The sequence below is a fragment of the Stylophora pistillata genome, chromosome 1 (assembly GCF_964205215.1).
Source record: "Stylophora pistillata chromosome 1, jaStyPist1.2, whole genome shotgun sequence".
Lineage (NCBI taxonomy): Eukaryota > Metazoa > Cnidaria > Anthozoa > Scleractinia > Pocilloporidae > Stylophora > Stylophora pistillata.
In genome coordinates this window covers 245,211-257,588 of record NC_142519.1, presented here as the reverse complement: position 1 = coordinate 257,588, position 12,378 = coordinate 245,211, and the positions used below count along the sequence as shown (strand labels likewise).

Below are 12,378 nucleotides of genomic sequence, written 5' to 3'. Positions count from 1 at the left end.
CAACTGAGTAATTATATATAGTGACACGAATTCCACATAAGAATGGCAGTCAAAGGACTATCAGAGAGACAAAAAGCTGATTTGGCAGAAATAGTCGCTTTTGAAACCTTATTCGACATTGAAGAATATATTAGACCCGAATTTCCTTCCAAATTAGGGAGCCGAGAGGTATTACGATCGAATGTGCATTTGAACTCATCAAGGAGACGTATTGTACAGGATGGTCATGGAAGGTGGAGGGAGATAAAACCCCAGCATTACTCCAGCAATTTACAACCATCAATAACGAAGAATTCAGGAACAGTTAAAAGAGAGGGTCGATTCGATCTCAAACATGGTGTTGCTGAAATTTCTTATGACATGCACGCGAACAAATCAAATTATAACAATCTTTCTATGGCTTTGAGATCCAATGTTTTCCCAGGACTTGGAAATAATCACTGGCATACTACAACAGCTAAAGTTTATAAAACACAGCAAGTGATTCCACCGTCACACAGGGAGAAGTTTTTTGGTGTGCAAACTGATGAGTTTGGAAAGTGGTCAGCTGCTAATGTTCGTCATGAAAGAATGAAGAAAAAGTGGAACACATATCTTGATTCTCTTCCAAAACAGGCAGGTAACTGGGTTTATCTTTGAGCATAATTTCACTGCTATACTATGCTGGGTCAAAATTTCCTTTATGTATGCAAATCCTAGGAACTGTACAGTGAGTTACCTGTCAATGTTGAGCCCCAGGGTGGTAGTGTACGGGGAGGACCCAAAGGAATTAAGCCTTGTGGAGGCCAATCATGCTCCCCAGCTCTAAGCGCAGACTTAATGTCTGAAAAAAAGCCCCAAGAATTACTTCCTCTAACAGAAAACTAAGGATATGGCTTTTCAATCTTTAAAGAATGTTCAATATATTACAGGAGATGCAATTGTGTTGATGCTATAGTGGCGTCCCCTATACTTTTTATATGAAGCGTGATATGGCGAATTTTTTTTTCCCTCGTGAATCGTGATTTGATTTCTGCTTTATTTGTGAATGGTGATAAATGATAAGATCTTTTCATGTTCAGAGGAACAAATTTTTTTCTTTAAATGTAATGGTGAATTAAAAGCTGAATTGAAACTTGATTTGTGAACCATTTTGTTTTGCCTGATAATTCCTAGCTATTTTATTGTTTTGACAATGTATGTATTGTTCCTGAATGACTGTGGTTAGGTTTTGACCAGGGTTTTGCCAGGAGATGGATGTCATAATTATGGATTGGTAAAAGTTATAAAATAGACCACAAGTTGTTCTTGAACAAATAAGACATCACATCATCTTTTCTTGCGTGTCAAAACTAGAAAAAGTAAAATATTAATTCAATGTGATTTTCTTGAATTATTGGTGGGGGTGAAAATGTTTTGGATATTATTAAGGATGGGTGAGAAGCCCAAATATGTTTATGTGACTGAGTTTAACAAAGGGGGTAAGGGGACCTTCTGTGGCTGGAGTGTCTGGGTGGGAGGAATATTTTCAGAAGTAGGTGCAGATGTTTGGGCAATCTCCACACAAGTCATTAACATGGTTCAGTTGTCTGTTTGTTGCATTTTATTTTTGTGGTTCGTTTCAACTTATTAGCCAGTTTTGCCATCATTATTTTTTTTTTCAGCTAAAACTCAATTAGAGCAAATTGCTCATGATAAGTCAGTTTTGATCCACTAGTATGAAAAGATTGTACCGATATATGTTTCTTGTGTGAATGTGGTGAGTAAGTGGTTAATGTGGTGTCAGTAGTTGTTGAGAGAAGTCTCTTCTTAGTAAGTGAGTCAGCTTTCCAGCCATTGTCACTTCTGGTGAGTAGCTGCTTACCAGAGAAGGGAACATTACAAAGTTCTTCATGAGTTCAGGGTAATATGATTCATTGCTGGTTCTCTTGGTCTTTCAAATTGATGGGCATATCAAATACTTGACCTGGGACTACACCTAGTAACCTAGTAAGTCAAAATCCCTCAAAGGAAGGGCTCTCTTGAGTAGAATCTCAAGGATAACCAGCCCTTATTCCACCCTGTGGGCTTAACATTGAAAAGTAAATGACATGGAGAAATGGTTCATCAAATGAGCAACAGTGAAACCACAATTAACATTTTAATACCTATCAAATTGAATTACAGCAAACTGGCCTCCTCACCAACTAAAAGAAGAAACCCACAAAGTAAAGAAACCCACACCACAAGCAAAACTCAAGAAACCCAACCCCAAACCTAAAGCACAAAAGAAGCAGACTCCTGTTGATGAGGAGAAAGTTCCACTTGAAGAGAGTCTACCCTTAAAACCAATAGACATCATTCAAAATGAGGACAGCAATGACGACTTTTGGGACTTTTATGACAAACCTTTCAATAAGCCAACTTAGTTGTGATGTCCAGTGTCTAAATTTATGTCTGTAGAGGATACTTTTTGATATAACATAACTTTACTATCATTAAAACCACAGAAGCTAAAGGTCTTGTTCATAATAGTTAGTTACTTTGTGAATGGTGTTAGTACTCTCTTTTATTATATGGCTGTGTCTCACAAGGACTGGGAACTACCGAATTCACAAATTTGATTGGTTGAAACCAATATTGAAAGTGGTCTAGATTTTCCCATCTAGACCGGCATCTAGACCGATCTAGAAAAAAAAAAAGGTACAAAGAATATAAAAAATTGGCATATAAGACACAGCCACATAATAAACATCTTATTAACAGAGCTAGGTCAGTCTGTATGGGAGAATCTTGACCTCAGTCGCTAGTACAGACCTCAGTGCATTCAGTCTGTACTGGCGACCTTGGTCAAGATTCTCCCATGCAGACCTCCTGCTCAGTTAATAAGAACTAAAACATGTACCTGAGTTGACGTCAATAATGAAAGTATTGTTGGTGATGATGAACCAGCCATGTTACAATAAATGTTTTTCAAATTTACCAGTAGGTGAATCAAATTTTTATCAGCTTCTCTTAATAGTTATTTCACAAGGTAGTTATTTTTGTAGTAATTTCCTATTTTATATAAAGAGTAAAATGTATCATAATGAAAAAACGATAATCACAGTATCAACTCAAACAACAACAAAAAAAATTATTTTTATATTAAAAGATACATGGAGTTTAGAAATAAATAATAAAGATATAAAAGTTCAAGTTATGTTGCACTCTTTACTTTTTTGGGTGTGTTTGGTTATACCAGTATAACCCTGTATACAAGGAGGGAGGTTACCTGCCTAGTATGGTTTGTTAGCACTGATCAGTTCATAGTAGTCCAACTATCTTCAGTCGTTCAACATGATGTCCAACTGATTGATCCTTATCCAGCAAAAAGGCCAAAGAAAACAGTCTACTGTACTTGTACACTATCTATGAACTAGTAATTAATTCACTAGGTAGTATTATCCATTCTTCAAAAAATCAGAGCTAAACAAATAATTTTATCCAGGTGTTGAACAGCTATACTCACTAAGTGAATTTATATCCTTAACATCATGTGCTAAAACACTACAATAATCAGCAATGTTAAATCAACAATGTCCAGGATAAAAATTGTCTTGCCAATTCCTTTCTGGTAGAAAGAGAAAAAGGAAGAGCTTTTGAAGATAAAAGACTGCTACATCAAAGGTACCCAGCCATCTCTCCCCATGCCCATGTGCGTTTTCTCACAAGGTACTGTCTCTGTACACATTTGTATCCCAAGAGAAAAATGTATCACCAACATTTATGGGTTCAATTTCTCTTTTTTAGAAGAAACAGAAACAAGCAAACCAGTAATTCACATTGTAGACAAAATTTCATCTGCAATCTGGGTTTCCAGTGGTCCTAAAGCTGAAAAGAGAAAGCAAAAAATAACTGATTGGGATCATGCCAGAAAATCAACATTTATCTCAAACTTCACCTTTCTATGGACTACATGAAAAAAAAAAACCGTAGAGAGCCTACATCAGCAAAAAAGCATCACTCTTTTTACATGTTCAGCAACAGGACTATACTTGAATCCCTTGTTTGAAATGTTCGTATCACTCCAAAGCTTCAAGGACATATTTTATCACTTCTTGTGCTAAACTCTGCTTTAGTTCCACTACTGCATCCTACATAGCAAACTAGGTGTACATTTATTGTAATCATCATGACAAACTGAGAAAAAGTACATTGTAGTCTCATTATATAATGAGTTTATAATACAGGGTTTAGTGTGACCTCAACCCAAGTCATCTAATTGATAATTGTAATTACCTCCAGGCATTACAGGAAAGACAGCATCCTGATCACCACTACTAAATATTCCAACAATATCTACATCATTATCAGAGGCACCATTAGCCTTTAATGGAGAACCTCCAGGCAGCAAATCTGTCTCAGGTACAGTGGTGCTTGGAATGGCTGATGAAAATGACGACAGTGGATCAGCATGTGAGCTTGCTGATTCTGCAATAAGACAGAACGTAAAGAAGTGAAGAATCAATACTAACAACAATCTCTACTAATTATTTTGACTCCAATTTGCTTCAGTCCTACTTATAGATTCCATTGCAAAGGGACTTGTATTAAATAATGTACCACCACACAAAACACATAATAACAGTACTGTCAGTTACCTTGCACTGTTTTCCGTTTTTTGTTTTGGGGTTCACTGCTCAAAGATGTTTGTTGTGAAGTTTTACTCTTTGTTTTTTGTGTACTCAGTGGAGAGTTATCCTGTTCGTGAATCCTTCTCTTCAATGCAGATTTTATTTGTGCTCTAATACATTAAAAAACAAGGAAAAGATTCAATATTAGCGACAATACAAGCTGAAAGACTACAGTATGGCTTTGTATGTCAGTAGCAGAAGCTGTAATAAACTCAAGGGAACAGGTGAGACTATAGCAAGTATTTAACTGCACCCCAAACAATAGCAGGAAGCATATCTCCCTTCCTGGAAGTTAACATAATTGTTATTGGATCAGCTACGGGGATAATATTGAGAACCTCAGAGAAATTAAATGATTAATCATTGAGCAAGTTAGTCAATGCTGTACACCAGAGTTTTATTTATGGGGATTTAAATGCATTTAGTTTTCATTCTCTGCAACTGGTAACTTCTTGCAATTAGCATTAACTCATTGCAGTTTCCTAGTTCTATTGCACTTATTTCCTCACAAGCAAACATTTTTATGAAGTCCCTCAAAACACACCTAAAGCAGCCCAGCCTCATGCCTGAACAGTTGAGGGCAGTAGAATATACAATTAATAAATAAATTTAAATAAAAAACAGAATTCTAAAAGGATTGCACTTTGCAGACCTTATGGTTTGGAAGTGTGTGCTACCCTTCAATGGTGCCAGACCATGAATACCCCAGTAATCAATGTACATACAGTATGTAGAGGTCAAAGGTAAATCAGTACTGAATGTTTAAAAAGACTATTAGCCAATGAAGCTCAAAACTTCCCAACGTCAAGAATAAGTCTGCTGCTGCTATATTTCATCATCATTTTTGCTGCCAGATATCAGTCTGACTGACTACAGCACATCCCTTATGGAGTTATTAATTTGAGTTTTTTAAATTAACATCCAAATTAATCTTCTTACACAGACTTGCTTTTCACTTGCCCACTGATCTTCTTCAAGTCATCTCCAAACCTCTTAACTGCACTTCTCAACATTTCAATTTCTTCATCTCCCCACTTGCCACTGTTACTTTACAGAAGGAAATATAATTAAAAGTCAAAGTGGAATGGAGAAAAATTTACCTCAGTCTGCAAAATAATCACAGTTGAGTAATGGGAATCTCATATTAGTTAATAAATTAATGGAAAGCTGCAGTTGATTTCAGTTGCTAGTCATTAAGTTATATTAAATTTTGTAACCCTAAATCACTTGGAATGACAGTTTTAACTATTCCCAACATACTTTGTTGCATTACCGAAATCGCAATGGACTGGACACTAATTTATGCCCACTGAGCTCACGTGATTTACATGTAACACCTTTTTCTTTTTCTTCTTGACATTTTGCAATACATGGTTTACTAAGGTGTTTTAATTGAGGGCCTTTTTTTCAACTGGAAGTGTGAAAGTTTCTGACTTTAAATCTATGTACCTGACAAAGTTGGACAAATGTAAGTACTTTTGATTTCATTACCCCTTTTCCGTTTTTTTCGTCACAAAGAGATTTGTTTCTGATGTTCTTTAAATTTGCAATTGCAGCTTCAGATTATCGTCTTAGTGCTTTTCATAAAATACTGAAAATCCAAGCCTTGTCGACTGATTGCTCCATTGACCCATCAGTCCATACTTTTTACTATTATTAAAGTGCTACTGAGACCAAAATTGATGTGCATCAAAACCAATTTTTTATGCCGACGTTTTAAGTTTAGATCCTAAACGAGAAGAAAAAATACAATTCAGACCCATCGTGGCAAGAGAAGTCTGAAAAAATTTTGATTAAAACTCACTAAATTTCGTCCGCCATTAATCAAACCATAACTACTGAGCCAACAATAATTTTTAGTCTCTTTCCCCATTGTGACGTCATATTATTCCTTTCATGGAAGCTCTGTTGAAGTAATTAGTAAATTCAGCAGTGATCTTGCTTGAAAATCGTCCCTGCTCTTTATTTTAAATGACAGTAATGGTTCTGTTTCTTCTGATGAGGGTTCCATGAATGATTAATGTAGTTTTGAGGAGAAATATTGGATATATCGCACTTTGTGTGTCAAAGTAGAGCCACGTGAAACTGAGGAAGAGCCATCGCTTTTGAGGAAAACATTTAAACGTGGCTGGTGAAGAAATGAGGGAGCTAGAGCTTCAAAAGCAGCTTACTGGTGATGCAGAAGTTCATAATACAAATTTTAGCACATATGCTCTTAGTTAAGCTTCAGTAGCAAAATGAAAATATCTCTTGAAAGGCTATATTTTTTTAAGGTGCCTTCGAGCAGTACTCTTCCAGCCAGTTTACCCTTGTTCTTGTTTCGCTGGAAGTTCAAATCTTTTCCCTTTGTCATGCAATGCCTTTAGGCCATTATGCAACGCTTTTCCTAGCGAAACTGTGGTATACCATAGTTTGGAAGAAGATCAGTAGCCTGTTTATTTCTATAAACTGTGTTTTACTTACGACACATTACTGTGGACTCGTGTTTGTGCAGCTTTTCATCTTCAGAAAAAAATCTGAATGCTGATAAACTTTTACAAAGGACTACTTTTTGTTATTCTCAGGGAACAAAAGTACTGTGACACACAGAAACTGTGAACTCCAGAAATACATGTACTTATATAGGTAATGTCCTTGCAGTTCAAGACAACTGAACTGTAGCAGTAGGGAGTTTGCTCACTCCTGAATTTTGTGTTGAACTATACACCGAATGCAAATATGGCGTCCAATTTGAATTTCCATTGTTCTGGACTGACTAGCCTTGTCTTCACGTGGAAATACAAAAGGATTATTACATGTGTGAGAGGCTAGTCAGTCCAGAACAATGGCAACTCAAATTGGACGCCATATTTGCATTCAGTGTATACACAACTGTACTGTGAGAATCAAATCAAAGTGTTTGTGGCTTTCTTAGTTTCACAGTAATAAGTAATTAAGCAGTGTGGTCCTAAAGTTTGCATGGTTGGATGGCCTGTTGCAAATCTGTAGTTCACCACCTTCTGGACCCCCAGATTGGTCAGGTGGTCTGCCTTCTACAAATTATTTGTATCTGAATGTGCTTCCCAAAATTTAGATCAGAGGAAATAAATCTTAACCAAGGTTTAATTAGTTTTACTTTAAGGTAATCATGTTTCTAAACATTTGGTGAAGCAGAAAAATTCTAATATTACTATTGAGTGATTCATTTGTTTATTTATTTGAACACTTGTCCATCCACTGCATTGTGAGTTTGCCAGTAATGGATGGATTTAGTAAGAAAAACTTCAGAAGGAATACTGTCAAGATCACCATTATGAACAAGTCACAGTTTTCTTCTGCTTCTCATCTCACAACGGAGTCCTTCAAATCCAGGCTGACAAGCACAAACATAATAATTTGGATATATCAACAAAGTTGAAATGGTAAATTGGCCACCGCAACGATTACAAAAGCTGACGCTTCGAGCGTTAGCCCTTCGTCAGAGCGAATAGAGGAATTGTGGGTTGTGTGTGCTTTTAAAGGCAGAAAATGGAGCTACGTTATTGGTGGGAACATGGCAACGAGAAAAACAAGAATAAATTAGTGGAATGAAAAGTGTTTGTTGATTCCCTGTGGGATTTAGACTGCCGGTTTGAAGGATGAGCTTTTGTTCAAGATTTTTACGGCTTTCCATGCTACCCAAGTGTAAGGAAAGACCGCAAATTGCCATATGTTACTTAGAATGATTAGGTAAATTTAATGCTACCCTGGCCTGTCAAGACATTTCCTTTACATCCTTGTACTTTGGGTAGGTTACCCAAAGACATGGCTAGCCTTGATTTTCCACCTTTGTTTCCTTTAAAGCTGCCAGTGGCAGGATTGATAGCTCTTATTTAGAACAACAATCGATAAAAAGTAATTGACTACCAAATTATTTCTAGAACCAAGAATTAGAAAACAGAATAATCGGTAAACCATAACTGTAAAAAAATAAATGTACATGTTCCATCTTTTCCTCTTTGAAATTATCAGTGTTGCCATGCTATGATATCATGGAGGAACTAATTTGACCTGCCCCCAAAAATATAATTACTCCTGATAATTTTTTAGTTAATGAAAGTATTCTGCTTTTAACAGAATAGTGCCTGGTGCTTTGCTGTTCTTATCGAGTGGAGTTAAGTACCTGTACTGTGCTTTACATGAAATTTTATAAACCTGCAGAGTATAGGTATAAGCTGGTCTACATCTCTGGGGCAAATTGATTAACCACAGAATGGTGGCCTGCCAGAAAGCTTGTCTTCTCAACTGTAGAGGTCTTTTCCATGGCTTTTGTCAGGCCTGGTTAAGTTAGGAATGTAGACAATTTTTCATACTCCCACAGCAATATAATTTATATAGAGCTATTGATATTCATGAAACGAAGCTAATAAATTATTGCTACATTAAAGAAATTTTTAAAAGGAAAGGTAAGACTTTATTCCAGCAGAAAAAATTTGTTTGTGTACAAATCATACATGGCAAATTATGAGAACAAATAAAATAATAGATAACAAAGAAAATCAAAACAAATTTAACTCATGGAAAATTCAATCACTCAATGTTCTTGAGGTCTAGAAAACATGAGGTGAGAACGAACGGAATGATCATGATCTAACAACACTAGCCCTTTACCAACCTCTTGGAGACATAGCCAGCTGAAAAGTGTTTTCCATATTGTAGGAATGGCACCCGGGGCAATCCCTTTACATGCCTAATCTACGTCAACACTCCTTTCAGGTGGAGGTTTGAGCAATGTAGGCTATGAATGCCATCTATCACCTCTCATAACTGTTTCGTTTAGCCTGTGTAGCAATATTTCATTGCACGACCCTGCACAACACAACTCTAGGGTGCCATTTCCCGTCTCAAAATGATGATTACACTCTCCTAGAACTATTCATGTACAAAAATCTCCATCCATTTCTACAAGCCTGCGCGAAAGTTTAGGGGATAATATGATGTCAGACTTACGTGTGGCCATTTTGCAGTTTTGAGTAATGGCGGACATTAATCGAGGAAAACAAGTCTAAGAAAAACAAACTTCCACTTTGAATTTTCATTCCAAATTTTGTGAGAGTGGTAAGTAAGGTTTCTAAAAAGTGAAAATTCTGGCAAATGCCAAATTTAGTCTCAGTAGCACTTTAAAGTGATTAAAAAGTCAAATAAAATTCAAATTAAATTTTGTTCCCATTTCTAAAAATAATATAACCACTACTTGTCAGTTAAGCAAGATTGAAAACTTCCTTGGCCGCTTTCAATTAATAAAAGCCTTTCATCGTAACAAAGATGATTGTAACACCTCAAACAAAGATACTATTGAAACACTCCAGATTCGAAAGTCTAGATGAACCCCCCAAAGGAGCAGTTCACATCTTTAAATTTTTTCATCAAAAACTGTTGTCATGGTATCAACAAACTTAAATTTAATTGTAGCCCCAAGTTTTCCAAACTTTCTTTGAAAAAGTGGTCAGCAGTATCATTATTCAATGGACGCAGCTGAGCTACACTTAATATATTAACTCCAATACCTGTAGTTGTTGTTGAGGGTGACATAGCAGTGTCATTATTCAATGAATGCAACTGAGCTATACTTAATATAATATTAACTCCAATACCTTGTAGTTGTTGTTGAGGGTGACACAGCAGTGTCATTATTCAATGGATGCAGCTGCATTGTTAACTCGCCCAAATGTGAGAAAGCTTCTCCGGCAGCTGTAAAAATCTCTGCAACCTAAGTTGTAATATTGCATTATCCAATCATAAAGATATCTCCAAAAGTAGTTACTTCTTTGATTATGTTTCTATGTTAAGACTGACTCTTTTCACTCGGCCAAAAACTTTTATCCCAGCCTCCTCTTCAAGGCCTCCTATGCCAGGGTTCTGATCTCAATCAAATTTTATTTTTATTGTGCCTCCTTATATAGAAAACATACAATGAATATATGAAGTTCATATATTTTGAACTGCGGTTGTAGATACGTCTGATGCACGATCCTCGCAGTAGAGAGCGCTATTTATGCAATAGCGAAAATTTTCGCTATTGCATAAATAGCGCTCTCTACTGCGAGGATCGTGCATCAGACGTATCTACAACTGTAGTTCAAAATATATGAACTTCATATATTCATTGTATCTGATTTATCATCACGGGTTTATTACGAATCAACTTAACAGCCTGCTCCTAGTTGGCTTGTTAGCTCAATTGGTAGAGCGCTGCACTAGTATCGCAGAGGTCAGTGGTTCGAATCCCGTGCAGGCCTGATTTTTTTCGGGTCTGATTTGCGCTATTGCATAAATAGCACTCTCTACGGCGAGGATTGTGCATCATACTTATATAGAAAAGTTGATAAAAATGAAGAGATAAACCATTCTGTTTGCAGAAATGTTGCAAGAAATATGATGACAACACAAGAATCAAATTATGTTGCCAGTTCCAAAACTGTGAAGCTCCTCTTCCTCACTAATTACTCTTAAGTAGCTCATGGATGTTTGTAAAATAACACAATCTCTCCTGTTTCAAAGGCATGATGACTTCACCATGTGCAGAAAATACACCAATTATATCTTCAAAGGTGAATACAGCAATGCCCTCATAGAGACTAGGTTTCAGAACATGGCTGTTTTTTTTATTTTTTATTTATTTTTCACTGATGCCATTACCAGAAGGAAACTCAATACCTTTGATGCAGAAGAGCTCATCTTCAAATCACCTCATCACACATCAAGTGACAAAACTATTAATAAGGCACACAACAACTGAAACAAAAACAAAACAAACAAACAAGTAAGTACATACAAAAATAAGACACAACTTTAAAATTAAAGAAAGTGGATGTAAACATGCACATCATCAGTACCAATTTATGATTGGCATTCTATAATTTAGAACTATCTCCCCCAACTTAAGTTGTTGTTTCTTAAAATTCAGATATTCACTCCTTCACAAAACAAGGACACTTCATGCTTCATTAAGAAAAAAAATGTCTTGAACTACACAAGAATGATTTTGAAAACAAGGAATGTAAAATTTTACTTCTAATACAGAGTTCTTTTGGTATACCCAGAAACAAGAAACTATAGGGCCCTCACTGCATTTAATTAGTTCACTGAATGGAGAAATCATGTTTAGGAATATGTTTTCATTAATCATGGCACCATCGTGTCTTCCTTTCTCAAAAGAGGAAGCTGAAAAATAAGATGGTTTGTTCGCAATAAAAACCTTTAGGAAAAAAAGGACGGGCAAGAGAGATTACAACAAACCAAAGACTGTTCATCTTCAACATCTTAAAATAAGGGTTACACGTAAGTTCATACTTTCCACTAGCTTGATGGCTATCGAGACTAATTTACCTTTCTTGAAACACTGAAACCTACCTTGTAACTTAAAGTAAGTTATAATATTACTCCAATCACTTATTAAGGGTATTTCAAGAAGCAATATTTAAGGACTCTCTGCAACCACACAATTAGTTCTGACCGCCATTTTGAAATGAAACTAGTTACCAGACCTAAACCCATGTGGCTCTCGACCAATAACCTCCGTTGCTCCCAGGAACGGGATGTTCAACACCGAAAAGATGATAGAGGATCCCCTATACTTTTACGTGAAGCGTGATTGGGCGAAAATTTTTCTCGCAAATCCTGATTTGAATTTTTTCTTATTCGTGAATCGTGATTAAAGATGGTAAGATCCTTTCATGTCCGCATGAACGAACTTTTTTTTTTTATCTAGATTTGACCCGTGAAT

At 36.2% G+C, this 12,378-nt stretch overlaps 2 protein-coding genes across 4 annotated transcripts; one reads left to right on the top strand and one right to left on the bottom strand.

Annotated features, from left to right (window-relative positions):
* The first annotated feature begins 42 nt into the window (after positions 1 to 42).
* On the top strand, positions 43 to 3,160 carry LOC111334354 (uncharacterized). Its single transcript, XM_022940064.2, has 2 exons — positions 43 to 619; positions 2,146 to 3,160. The coding sequence occupies exons 1-2, from the start codon at positions 43 to 45 to the stop codon at positions 2,385 to 2,387; spliced, it is 819 nt and encodes a 272-aa protein (XP_022795799.2). The 3' UTR covers positions 2,388 to 3,160.
* Positions 2,101 to 12,158, bottom strand: LOC111334355 (BPTF-associated chromatin complex component 1). 3 transcript variants are annotated; one of them, XM_088746955.1, is made up of 7 exons: positions 12,006 to 12,157; positions 11,310 to 11,387; positions 10,247 to 10,362; positions 5,574 to 5,681; positions 4,602 to 4,744; positions 4,240 to 4,431; positions 2,101 to 3,831 (listed from the first exon to the last, which is right to left on the bottom strand). In XM_088746955.1, exons 2-7 carry the CDS (start codon positions 11,328 to 11,330, stop codon positions 3,779 to 3,781), a joined length of 633 nt encoding a protein of 210 aa, XP_088603081.1. In that variant the 5' UTR covers positions 11,331 to 11,387; positions 12,006 to 12,157; the 3' UTR covers positions 2,101 to 3,778. The 3 variants fall into 3 exon arrangements, with proteins under 3 accessions (XP_088603081.1, XP_088603082.1, XP_088603083.1); XM_088746956.1 differs by having other exon boundaries at positions 5,574 to 5,675; XM_088746957.1 differs by lacking the exon at positions 5,574 to 5,681 and having other exon boundaries at positions 12,006 to 12,158.
* Positions 12,159 to 12,378: the final 220 nt, after the last annotated feature.